Consider the following 13,297-nt stretch of genomic DNA (forward strand, 5'->3'; position numbering starts at 1 on the left):
TATGTTTTTGGCTCCTTTGTTGAAAATTATTTCCCCATATACATATGAGTTTATTTGTGGGCTGTCAATTCTGTTCCATTGGGCTGTGTGTCCGTTTTTCTGCCAAGACCATGCTGTTTTGATTACTGTCATTTTGTAGTATAATTTTAAGTCACGGAGTGTGATACTGAGGTCTGATTTTAGCTATCATACCAGCTGTGTATTATCAGGTGAGTCACTTAAGCTTATCTCTGGGCCTTAGTTTCCTTCTTGGTAAAATAAAAGCATTACACTAGGTCAGTGGTTTCTACAACTAAAATCCTAAGAGGAAGCCCAATAATGTAAATACGTAAAGAGCAAGCTGATTTGGTTCACAAAAGGTCACACTGGGTCAGGTCTCGTACATCTGCTTGGAGGTATTTCCATGGAGCTACCATAGGAGTCTAGTACCTGAGTTGAAGGAAACCACAGGAATAAATTGCTGAGGGCCCTGTGATACCTACAATTGTTAGCCTGAACTCTGGCTTGCTGTTTTAGTCCTCTAATGACTACCTACCTTGGAAGTATTTTTAATGAAAAACCCAGGGCCAAACCACTCACACGGAGCTGTTCAAGAAATGCACAATGAATAATCATTAGACTAAGAGCACTAAAATTATTGTTTATCACACAGAGAGCTGTAGGAACGAGCTCTGGCCCTTGGCCCAGGTAGGCGGAAAGCAAGCGTGTAGATCTGATCTGCTTGGTGCTGGCCTTCTCAGCACACATTTTGTTGCTCTGAGTTTCCTGCTCCTGGGAGCAATACGGGGAGGATAGCTACAATTAACTTGGCTCACAACGGTGACTGTTAGGAAGACCATGTTCTTGTGGGTCTTTTCCTGGAGCCATGGAATAGGTGGTTCCCACAGAGAAGGGCTAAGTAACTAATGTCTCAAGATGTCAGAAGGATTAACTTCCTTCCTGAAAGCTGCCACCTCAGCATGTGGTCCTTACAGTTCCAGCTAAGACTCTGGATTAGCCTGATCCTGGGAGTCTATATGCCTGTAAATGCCTGCTTTCTGCTTCCTTGCTCCTGCCTCAGAAACTATGCAGGAACTTTGTAGCCGTGGCTGGGAATGGGGCGCTTGTACCTGGGAAGGGCTGTGGCTTCTGAAGGGGATATGTGGACAGGCCAGCACAGAGGAAGAAGGATTAAGGGAACTATGTCTTTCAGATTGCAGAGGGAAAGAGAAGGACAGGATGAGCTATGCAGGAGACTCTAGGTTGCAGGATGAAGAACAAGCTCATGGGGAAGGTGAGGGGCAATGGCACTGGTCTTACCTTGTCTTGCTGACGGTTCCTACACTTCGTGGGGTCACAGCTGCAGTCCACGCCGCAGTTTGATTTCTGTCTCCGGCACCCACACTGCCTGTTCCCACACCAGCCCTTGCAGGAACACTGCAAAACACGTTTGTACAAAGACTCATTACTGAAGGGTTAGAGGGCTGGTTTAAGGGGCCTTCCCTTCATTTGCAAGCCTTTCTAAAAAACACCAGCAACTTTACCAAGCTTCTATCTCCTCAGTCCTCTCTTTAGTGAAACACCAGGCAGCACGAAGCAACATAAGTTTACTAAGGACAAGTCAAGCCAGCCAAATCCAGTGTTGTGGGCATAAAATACTCAAAAGATCAGAGAGAGTGTGGAACAACACAGGGCAACTGACAGAGACTCTCAGGATAAGTTTCTGGGCAGAGTGAAGAAATGCAAACTGGATGGTTGCAGAGTTCGGAATATCTAAGGCCTGGGCACAGTTGCTCAATGTCTTTGGATCTCCATAACAGTACTTCATCCAGCCCACATTTCTACAGTTGTTCAGTATCAGCCTGGGCTTTGTCCTCAGTACCTGAATCATTCAGCATTTTCATGAGGTGCTAATGATATAGAATATCATTTACATGTGTATAGTACTTTACTGTTTTCAGAGTACTTTCATATAGTATATGAATACCAAATCCCATTTAAATCTCATAACCAGTCTGCAAGGTAGGCATGCAAATTGGCTGTAACCACAACACAAAGCTGGAAGGGCGACTAATACATAAGAGAATCATAAATCACAAATATTCTGACAGGCTGAAATTATGGGCTGAAAGTAAAAGAAAAGTTATAACAGGGATCAATGCAAGCCTGGCATTTAGGTGCCCCCTCAACTCAGCCACGTAAGTGTAACGTGGTGGGAGGCATTGTCAAGTTCCAGGAGTCCAAAGTGTGAAATGGCCGTCCAAACCCAAACACAGTCAGGCAGACATCTGGGGTGCAGAAATCACCACAGCAACTGCCTCGCTGTGCCTTTGGTCGGCCAGAGCACATACGAAGCAATCTATCCCATTATAGAGTTGCAGCATCTTGTCCGGCATAGAAAATCATAGACAATAACCCCCCCCCCTGCATCCGTGGCCCTTCCCTAATAAGGAAAATATAACAGATGTCACTGAAGTCTCCTTTCTGATCCTTCCTCCTTCCCAGGGGCAAGCAAAGTTTCTCCAATTAAGTGGTTTTTATTCCTGCACATGTCTTTTACCACATCTGAATTTTTATCAAGAAATCTTCTGACATGGTTTCAAACTTTATGTGAACGCATGTAGCTCCTCTGGTTGCATTCCTTTCCTCCCTATGCGCAGGCCACTCTCCATCCCTACTGCTCACAGTGCCATGTTTCACACGTACTGACAAGGTTGCGGTAGTAGTTGACATTAACATGTGCCAGGCATTGTTAAATCACTTTCCATGTATTCAACCCACCTAATCAATAAGCATGTTTCCTTGTGGACACATTCAGGAGTTCACTGTGTGTATGTGTGTAATAAAGAGGACATTATGCCCTGGCTGATGTGGCTCAGTGGATTGAGTGCGGGCCTGTAAACCAAAGGATCACTGGTTGGATTCCCAGTCAGGGCACGTGCCTGGGTTGTGGGTCAGGTCCCTGATTGGGGGTGCACAAGAGGCAAGCACACATTGATGTTTCTCTCCCTCTCTTTCTCCCTCCCTTCCCCTCTGTCGAAGAAATAAATAAAATCTTTAAAAAAAAGAAGACATTAAACCAAAAAGAGATGGGCAACCGGCCTTACAGGAAGCGATGTTATAAGAGAAACAATGGACGAAATTGGGATAGTTTGGCTTGGAACGAACCAGTGGCAGAGCTCACAGCATGATGGGTGAGTCAGAGGAGACGGCAAGCAACTGTCTAAAGCCCCATGCGGTGTTTGAAGCACCTCTCTAATAGCCCTGTTCTAATTATCCCAAATTATTCATCCAGGCATGATGAGGGTTTCCGTAAAACTTCTGACCACAGGACACACTTCTGTCATCTGAAGTGACATGGGGTCAGTTGAACTCCACTTTCCCAGCACAGTTGTTCAAACCCTGAACATCATTTTCACTCCCCAGTGCCCCTCTGTCCAAATCCTCTCAAAGCTAAATATACCTAGAGCTCCATCAGTGATTCACCACATGGCATGGCTTCTAAGAATCCTCACCAGCTGGACTATAGACCAATTTGTCCAAGTTCATCTTTCACTGAGACATCCAGAAATAAGCATAACTTTCTAGATGTGCTGGAACCATTGTGAAGTAGATCAACACAGCCGCCTGGTTATAAACCCTACAGTTTTGTGAATGAAGCCTAAAATCACAGTAGCTTCCCCTCCTTTATGTCTTTGTGGATTCATCCTGGGCTTACAGTTAAATTCAAGCCCTTTGTCTCTCTCTCATGACAACCATCCTCATTATTCTGTAGCTGCGAAGGTCAATAAACCCATAATTAATGCCCTTTAAAAAAAGATTTTATTTATTTATCTTTAGAGGGGAAGGGAAGGAGAGAGGGAGAGAAATGTCAATGTATGGTTGCCTCTTGTGGGTCCCCTGCTGGGAACTGGCCCACAACCCAGGCATGTACCCTGACTGGGAATCGAACCACAATCCTTTGGTTTAGAGGCCCATGCTCAACCCACTGAGCCGCACCAGCCAGGGCGAATTAAAGTCTTTTTTTTTATTATGAGAATAATATATATCACTTCATAAAATTTCAAAATCAAGACCGTGATTTTTCTCTGGCTGGTGTGGCTCAGTGGATCAAATGCCATCCTGCAAACTGAAAGGTTGCTGGTTTGATTCCCGGTCAGGGCACATGCCTGGGCTGTGGGCTGGGTCCCCAGTTGGGGGCGCGTGAGAGGCAATGATTGATGTATCTCTCACATGTTGATGTTGCTATCCCTTCCTTCCCCTTTCTCTAAAAGGAAATAAAATTTTAAAAAACCCCAAATATTTAATAGTTGTAATATAGTACTACATTATGTGAAAATCTCAATTGATTAAACCAGTCCCCTACATTCAGATTGCTTTGAAAGAAACTGCTCGCGCTATTATACATGATGTTAGAGTGAACATCCTGGTACATAAAAATGACCCAGATCTCACCAGGACTGACAAGGCCCTCCATGATCGGGGCCCTGGCTCTTCTCTGATCCGACCTAGGACTACTGTCTCCCACTTTTCAACACACTGTGGCCACACACACTGGTCTTTTCAGCTGTTCCTTCATAAGCCAGACTCATCCTGCCCTGAGGCCTCTGCATTTGCAGTTTCCTTTTCCTAATGTTCCTGCTCTGATTCTTTCCTGACTTGCTCCTTCACTTTGTTCAGATCTCAGCTTAAACATCTCCTCCTGAGAGAGACACTCTACTGAAGCACTCTTTTCCTACCCCATCTGAGACTTCACTGTATTTTCTTTTTGGCTCTTATCTAAAATGATTTGGTAGGTTTTTTCTGGTAACTATGTGTCTCTCTCCACAAGAATGTCTTTCTTCAGTATCGTGAGGCCCAGGATCTTCCCTGTCTTGTATTCTGTATCCTCAGCACCTAGGAACAGTGCCTGATAATAGTTAGATGCTCAAAAAAGATGTGTTGAGTAAATCAATCTTTTTACACACTACTATTTCCTTAGAATAAATTCTTATGTGTAGCCCTGGCTGGTGTAGCTCAGTGGATTGAGCGCGGGCCTGCGAACCACACGATTGCGGTTCGATTCCCAGTCAGGGCACATGCCTGGGTTGCAGGCCAGTTCCCAGCAGGGGACTCACAAGAGGCAACCATACATTGATATTTCTCTCCCTCTCTCCTCTTCCCCTCTAAAGATAAATAAATAAAATCTTTTAAAAATATTAAAAAATTCTTATGTGTATAATTACTGGGCCAAAAGATAGGAATTTTTAAAGCATTTTAAAAAAGATTTTGTATACTTTTTAGAGGGAGAGGGAGGGAGAGAGAAAGAGGGAGAAAAACATCAATGTGTGGTTGCCTCTCGTGCACCCCCTACTGGGGACCTGGCCTGCAATCCAGGCATGTGCCCTGACTGGGAATCAAACTGGCGATCCTTTGCTTCGCAGTCTAGTGCTCAATCCACTAAGCCATACCAGCAAGGGAAACAGAAACTTTTAAAGTCTTGATACGTATTTTCGAGTTGCCTTACAGAAAGGTTTACCACATTTACATCTGTTACAGCAATAAACAGGAATGCCCATCTTAGTCATACACCACCTGACACTAAAATTAAGGAAAAAAAAACCCTAAATCTTTGCTTCTTTGAATAAGACAGGACAAAAGACAGAGTTCTATGACATGTCCTAGAGACATCTCACCAGGATGACATCGATCCATTGGTTGCTACAGGCTGGGTATGGCCCTCTGACTGTACAAATTCATCTGTATGCCTCAAAGGCATTCTCTTACCCTGCTCATGTGTCTGTTTCATGCAAGGGGATGACAGGAGAGTGATGTTTGAAAAGGCTGTCATAAGGAAGAACAAGACTTTTATGCAGCCAAGAGCCACTGGGGTGGTTTACAGGACAGCCTACCAACAAGAACAACTTCCAAATAGTTCCAGAACACAGTGGGCTACTGCACTCTGAGATTCCCAACTTCCAGAACTTTTCAAGGAAGCAGAGGCTAGAAACACACCTGGAGATGTTATTATAGAATGGCCATGATACACAGGACACGTGTATGCACATGAACGCCATATGTGCTAGCTACAACTTCATCTCATTTTTTCTCCTGACAGGACAAGATCAGAATGTAAGACAGGGAGCATGCCCTGTCTTACCGCAGACAGAACTTCAAATATACAGGTGTGTGGTGTGCATGCATATGTGTGTGCATCACAATGGTTGTCAACCCACCCAGCACATCCCAACACCACAGGTGAGAACCACTGTAACGGAGAACTTCTTCAGGTAGAGTGGGAAGTAGAGCTGAAAGGAACCCCTGGGGTTCCTTTAAGCCAGTGGTTTTCAACCCTGACTGCACATCCGCAATCTCTGGGGAGCTTTTCAGAAAGGCCAGGCCCTACCTCAGATCAATTAAATCAGAATATCAGGGGGTGGGGTCCCCAGCTTCCGTGTTTAAAAGCTCCCTTGGGGATTCTAATGTGCAGCCAGGCTTGAGAACTACTGCTTTACAGTCTATAATTCTTCTAGCACTAATTTCAGTGTGTCTTAGAATGAAAAGCTCTGCTGAGAATTTTAACATAAAGATGACCTGCCTAGGAATTAGGAGACTTGGGCTGTAGTCCTGTATTTAATACTGGGCATGACCTTGGACAAGTCACCTCAGCCAGGTTCGCCTCCATTCTCTCATCACTAAGGTAGAGCCAGAAATACCTGCTTACCCTTTTCTGCCAAAGGGGACAAATGAGAATATTTGTAAAACGCTTACCGTGCTTCAATAACAGTACTGCATGATATGTCATCTGTCACAAGGTGCTTTTGCATACATCCCTTCTTTTAACTTCTCAGATACCATACAGCCCCATATAGAGGTAGTTTTATTAAAATCCATTTATTAAAAACAACAACTAAAGCCCATTTATAGAACTTCAACTGTTATTCTGGCTCAGTATATTAGTGCTGGAAGGGACATTATACATCTGTTCTGGTCTAACTCCTTCATTACACAGATGAAGAATCTAGGCCAAGGGAGATTAAGTGAATTGATTACGGTCATCCAACTCACCAGTGACAAATTCAAGACTAGAACCCATGTCTACCTGGCTTCTAAACTATTACTTGTTTATTTTTATTTTTAAATTGTATTTATTTTCCAAGATTTTATTTATCTATTTTTAGAGAGAGGAGAAGGGAAGAAAGAGAGGGAGAAAAACATCAACGTGTGGTTGCCTCTCACATGCCTGCAACCCAGGCATGTGCCCTGACTAGTAATCGAACCTGTGACCCTTTGGTTCGTAGTTCTGTGATCAATCCACTGAGCCACACCAACGAGGGCTAAATTATTACTTTTTTCGACTCTAGTACATTGCCTATCCCTCAGCACATTCTTAGTGCACACAGGAAAGATGGCTGAGTGAGGAAGCCAACATTTTCAGCATTAGCTTTGGACACGTCACCATTTTGGTGTCTGCTACAGTCTGCTTTGCAGTAACCTAGTGATAATATAAGCGCGCTTCAGGTGGGTTGAAATAATAATAGTCAGGATGACCTTCATGCAAAGCATCAAGGTCCACAATGACTGCCCGTGGGCAGCCAGATCAAAGAGCAGCCAAAACATCCACGTACTTCAAGGCTAGCATAAAGGAAGAAGCCAGATTGTAGGCTGGCTTTCTCTCCTTAAAGCCCACCTATCGTCTCTTCTCGAGTTACAAAACTGGGGAAAAGCCTAGAAAGGAATCATCTCTGACTGTTTTAGACACAGGATTTCTCATTGGTAGTGAATCTTGTTTACTTGCAATTTTTGTTATGTATTTCCTTTTCAGGATCTGAGCAGCAGTGCTATAACACACATAATAAGCTTTCCTCGAGGCAAGTGTGCTTGGATTTGCTTCTCATTTGGAAACTCCCTCCCCAGGGTTTTAGGCCCTCAACTATGTGTTTCTGGGTGCACTTTTCAACTCTGCTTCTGGTTACCTAGCTGACCTTTTTGTCTGCATTCAGCTCACACTCTACTTCAACCACTGTAGAATCCATAAATGGTGGCTCCATAAGTGAATGAAAATCAGACATGCTCGGTGACGGTCCTCTAAGTGTCCCAACCGTCTGGACCCTCTACTACTTCTACTAACCAACAGCAATAAGCTATTCATTGGGCCAGAAATGGTCTCCCAGTTGCTCCCAACACGCATTCCCCTTTCTGTCTTAGAACGCAGTAACAATCTTCTCTTTCCTGGAATCTTCCTAAACTCTGTCTACTTGGTTTGGCTTTATAGTTAGTCACTCTTAAAAATGCCTTAGTGTATTTCTGAGATGAACATGCTGAGGTTCTATGGTTGTGCTTCTATCTCTTTGCCTTGTTCTCTTGTTAGATTATATGCTCTCCGAGGCTAAGGGGGAGTTAGCTCTCAGTCCCAATACATTGCATTCCTGATACTCTTTCCAAGTGACTCAGTGCCCCCAAGAATGTCTATTCCTCAGGACTTGCTTCTTTCTGATGTGGCTTTATGAGGCTCAGTTCCCCACATGGTACACTATCAGCTAAGGAAATCGACTAGCCTTCCTGGAAGCCAGCTAGCGTGATCTGGGAACTGCTCTCTTTAGGCGGAATGTGGCAGGGCCGCTGGGGAAGCGGGAACCTGTAGTGGCTGGGAAGTTAATGTTTAAACCTAATACATCTATGTGGGATAACTGTGTAAGGCTGTCATCACAGAAGAAAATAAAACTGGACTCAAAGTCAAACTGTTCCTAACTAGCCTGAAGTTGGTGTTTGACCTTAATTGTTAGCCTTTCCTGTAATTCCTGTCGCCCCTGAGCCTAATGACCAAAATCACTGTATTAGGCAAGGAAGAAGTTCGCACTCAGCTTCTGGCCTATAATTTTGACTGATATGATGTGATAGAAACAAACTGGACTTGAAGTCAGAATATTGGATTTCCAGTCCTGGCCATCACCTGGTTTTATAACCTCAGACAAGGTCATTTGCCCCCTGTGGGTGTCAGAGCTGTTTGTACAACAAGTAATAAATACCTTGTTTACTTTTTTGTGGCAATGAATAGAGATACCATATACGAGAATGGTTTATCAAGTGTAAGTGCTAGAAAAATGAGGAGGCCTATCATGATCATTCTGGACGCCACCTGGAGAATGGTCTAGAACAGAATGCTACCACCTTTCGGACTGGTAGGAACCTGCAGACATGAAGAGAGCGGCCTTGTGCACTCAGGCCACCCCTGTGACTGGTCTTGGGTTCCAGGCAGAGCTGGCCTAACAAGCCCCGCTCCGTGAATCCAGTGCTTCTGAATGGGACCGAGGGGCTTGGGTGCAGGGTTTGCAGTGGGTACATTCCCACCAGCAGTGGAGACAAGGACTAGAACCCCTGCCAGAGGTGAGAGCTGCCTCCTACCCCTTGGATGTTCTTCTTGCACATCTTCAATAATTTTGTTGGTTTCCATTCCTCATCATCCCCATCGTCAATATCAGTGTCCCCAGGCTCATTCACTGAATGCTCTGAACAATACTGTAGATCCTTGATGGCCATGCTTTGTTCCAGGAACTTTTCTTTCAAACGGGAAGGTCTTGGCTGAGAACAAAGGTTTGGGATAGTTATTGAACAAAGACAACAGCAAAACCAAACAAAATCCCCCAAACTCAGAAACAAACAAACAAACAAACACAACCAAAAACAACAAAAGCATGTGGATCGTGACTTCCCAGCAGCAGTTGCCAGCTATATTCTCAGAATAGAGACTTCAGACTCCCTCAAATATAGCCCACTTGGCTTTACCAATCAGAAGAAATTGGCCTTGCAGAGTCTTTGAAGGGACAGAAACTGCGGGAAAAGAGGCTGAGCAATCTGAGGGAGGAAGGAGAGACTAATGATCTGATAAGTGTCTTTGGACAGACAGCTGAATGCAGCTTTCTTTGGCTCCTCCCCCTCAGCTGTGTTACATAATGCCTGTCCATGGCCAAGAGTCAGTCTCCTGGGGAGGGAGAAGGGTTATTTTTCCTCCAGAGTGCACTAGACTTTTATCTGGGGCTCCAAGGAAAAGCGAGATGCTGGAATTTGGAAATGTTACCTGCCAACCTCTTCTAAAAGGCGATTTTAAGCACACTCACTCCAAACCTTGGCTATGCAAAGGCAGCGAGGGCACTAAGCAGTTTACCTGAGGTGGGATATATTCGAAAGAAGAGTCTGGAGAGAGAGGGGTATCCTGAGGAAGATGAGGTTTCTGTTTGCTGGCTACTTGGAGGAGAGTCAGTTTCTATTCGAAAAGAAGAGACAAAGTATATATTGCAGGGCAACTTCTGAGGGTGTTCGTGGCTCCAACATCAAGATTCCTAAACTAGCTTAATTTTCAAACATATGAAGTGAGGCAGGGTAACAGTAAAGTAGGCTGAAGGACTCCCACTTTACAAGATCGGGAATAGATTCCGAAAAGAGCAAACTGTAAAAAAAAAAAAAAGTGCGTTTATATCATTTTGAAATGCACCTGACAACATCGCAAGGGAACTTGATGCCGACTCCCTATAATACAACCAAGTTATCGCACTCAGGGTTACTCCCAACAGTTGGCCTCAGTTGCAACAGGGTCTCCCAGGGCTTGTTCAGTGGGTGGGAGGCTGGATTACCTGCTTTATGATTTCGTTCTCTCGGAGAAGCTGCTTATTTTGCGCACACACTTCTCGCATCTTCTCCAGTTCTTCTTCCTATTTCCAGGAGTGCAGAGATCGGTGGGATTATTTTGGGCACTGCATGTGGGTTACCAAACAACTCACAGAGATGAAAACACACTGCTGCCAAGTTGCTGGCAGCAGATGGTTTTTGCACCGCAGGCCTTGGCACCCAGAAAAATGCCCGATTCCTACCCGTTTCTAGGTGTCCTGAATGTCACTTCTATTCCAACCCTCTCAAGCAGCCCCGACAGCCATCACGGAAACCAGGGGGCTGTGCCCCACACACTCTCCTAGTCTTTTCCACTCTCCAGTCTCACACCCCTCATTCGCATCAGGATGCTGATTATGAAACCCTCACAGACAGCTCTGTTGCTCTCAAGCCCCAGATGTTTTTGTTCACCATTCTCCATACAGGCTAGGAAGTTTATCTGCTACTCTAATAATAAGCCCGATTCAGGTCCCTGGCATTTAAGGCAACCAGATTCATCCATATGACCTTAACTAGTTTGGTCATACCTTCGATGGGAGGTACCAAGGAAACCCTAGAGACAGGTGGGTCAAGAAAAAGATCCGAAGTAGGATTAAACAGTGCCCTGGCATGCTGCTAAAGGGTGTGGCACTCTCAGCCTCTGGTAGAAATTTAGACTCCAGGCATTTCATTGACATGTCAGGTCTCAGCTCAGAAGAACAGGCTCAGGAAGACACAGCTGAACGCCCCTAGGATTCTACAGGGTGATTTCACTTTCTCAACTGTTTAGAGCTCAGAGTTGAGGCAAAGAACCAGGAGGCCTCAGAGTCTGGGATGGAGTATGTACTGTCATTTCTTGCCCCCCCCCCCCTGCCAAAAAAGGTTCTTCTATGCGTGGCTACATTCGAAATTCCCTCCCACTGATCAACTTGGGCCTCAAAGCAGTAGGGGTTGCCATTACCGACCTCTTCAGTACATTATTACTCTCTGCTGTAAGTACAACAGTCCGACACACACCATTCTCAGTCAGGCCCGTGGCACCCAGCCCCGGGGACCTTGGCCTCACTGTACCTGACACTTCAGCGTGCTCTGCAACTGTTGTTCCTTTTCACTGATGGACACCTCTAGTTGCTTCTCTGCCATCTGGCTTTGCTGCAGCTGGCTAAGAAGGTACAGCACCTACTCAGAGATACAACCCAAGGGAACCACAGGAGTCAGAGAAAACAGGAAATGTGGCCCAGTCCAGGCAGTGCGCCCGAGGCCGCCATGCACATTAACCTCAATACCAAGATGGAGGCTAAGAGCACTAGTCACTGGCCTGTGTAATGTGAGAAAAGTAATTTCTTTCTGTTTCAGGTTTCCTCTTTGCCAAATTGGGAAAAGACTGCGTGGTCTTTTGAAGAAAATGCCAACTTTCCCCCCCGCCCCCGCTATTTTTTTAAAACTAATAGCGGGAAGCAATGATGGTCTCTTCCTCAGTAGAGCTCTTGGCGTGCCAGCTTACCTTCTCTTGGTGCTGCTGTTCCACTCTGAACAGCTCTGCCTGCAACTCTGTCTCGATTTCAGCAAAGTGATTTCGCTCCTCAAACAGCATCTTTTGCATATCAGCACACCTGGCGTTGCTCTGTTTGAGGATGCTTTCAAGCTTGCTGACCTGTATTTTGGAGGAGACCAGCTAGAAGAGATAAAAGAAGACCATTGTGTTTGGAGAATGACCTTGCCCTATTCCTCAGGCAGGCAAACATCTGTTTTCTTGAAATGAACTAAGATCAGTTCCTCCACCTCCAAGTCCATTCTTGTGCTTGCACATCACATGGAGTCTACCATTTAATAGTAACACCACCACCCAGGCCAAAAGCTGGTATCTCTGTGGAGATAACTTGGAGCTAGAAGTCATCACAAAGGCCATTCAATCTCTTGCTCTGCCTTGTGGCAAGAATAAACCCAATGTGAACAGTAGGTGACAACTCCCAATTCCGACATTTAAGCAGTTCTCCCTTAATTCTAAAGAGACATTCATAAGATACACCCTTATGGCAAATTATGTCCCATGTCGGAATGTCTGTGTGCACGTGTTGAAACTCGTAGACATGTTAGCTGAGACTGCAAATCCGGCTCTTCAGGCTAGATTGACATCTTATGCTGGCCTACTTAGATATTCTCTACTAGCCCGGATGGTGAACATCACAAACCCCGGTGTTCATGAGACTAATCAGGATTTCTTTGGTAGGGCAAATCTGCTAACCCAACATAAAATGCAGCAAGGGGAGCATTGCACAAACTTGCAGAGCTGGAGGAGGCTGTGTGCTTGTCTGCAGAGGAAATTGCCTCAATCAGCAGCGGTGATCAACTTTAATTCCTCTTGTGACAATGTGAGATGATAGATTATTTGAAGATCAGTGAGGATAAATTTTCCTTCAGAGGAATCACTGTATGTCCAAGATGACTTTCTTTTTGCTAGACTGTATTTGAAACTTTTTGAATAGACACCTCGCAGGTGTCTTAGAAAGTAGCACAGTGTGATAGTTTATGTTTAAGTAGTGGCCTAACGATGGCATCCTGATCTTTTCCTAAGAATAACTGCAAGCATTTATTAGCGAGCCCGTGCTCACACCAACTCTTACCTATAAAATCATGTCTCTGAGGTTAGTGTCATTGTGGTTTCTACTGTAAAAAGTGACAATAGCACAGTGAC

The 13,297-nt window shown here is 44.9% G+C and overlaps 1 protein-coding gene across 5 annotated transcripts in view; it reads right to left on the reverse strand.

Annotated features, from left to right (window-relative positions):
* The window catches only part of KIF4A (kinesin family member 4A), a 116,074-nt gene that overhangs the window by 3,120 nt on the left and 99,657 nt on the right, over positions 1 to 13,297 (reverse strand). For 4 of the 5 annotated variants that reach the window (XM_037060282.1, XM_037060280.1, XM_037060284.1 and 1 more), the window contains 6 exons: positions 12,107 to 12,277; positions 11,674 to 11,781; positions 10,590 to 10,667; positions 10,124 to 10,222; positions 9,364 to 9,540; positions 1,300 to 1,416 (listed from right to left, as the gene is read on the reverse strand). In XM_037060282.1, coding sequence (XP_036916177.1) covers positions 1,300 to 1,416; positions 9,364 to 9,540; positions 10,124 to 10,222; positions 10,590 to 10,667; positions 11,674 to 11,781; positions 12,107 to 12,277 — 750 coding nt within the window. The remainder of the gene's footprint in view (positions 1 to 1,299; positions 1,417 to 9,363; positions 9,541 to 10,123; positions 10,223 to 10,589; positions 10,668 to 11,673; positions 11,782 to 12,106; positions 12,278 to 13,297) is intronic. The other variant, XM_037060283.1, reaches the window with a different exon arrangement.

This window comes from Sturnira hondurensis, unplaced genomic scaffold (assembly GCF_014824575.4).
Source record: "Sturnira hondurensis isolate 20B ecotype Veracruz unplaced genomic scaffold, ASM1482457v3 Scaffold0011568, whole genome shotgun sequence".
NCBI lineage: Eukaryota > Metazoa > Chordata > Mammalia > Chiroptera > Phyllostomidae > Sturnira > Sturnira hondurensis.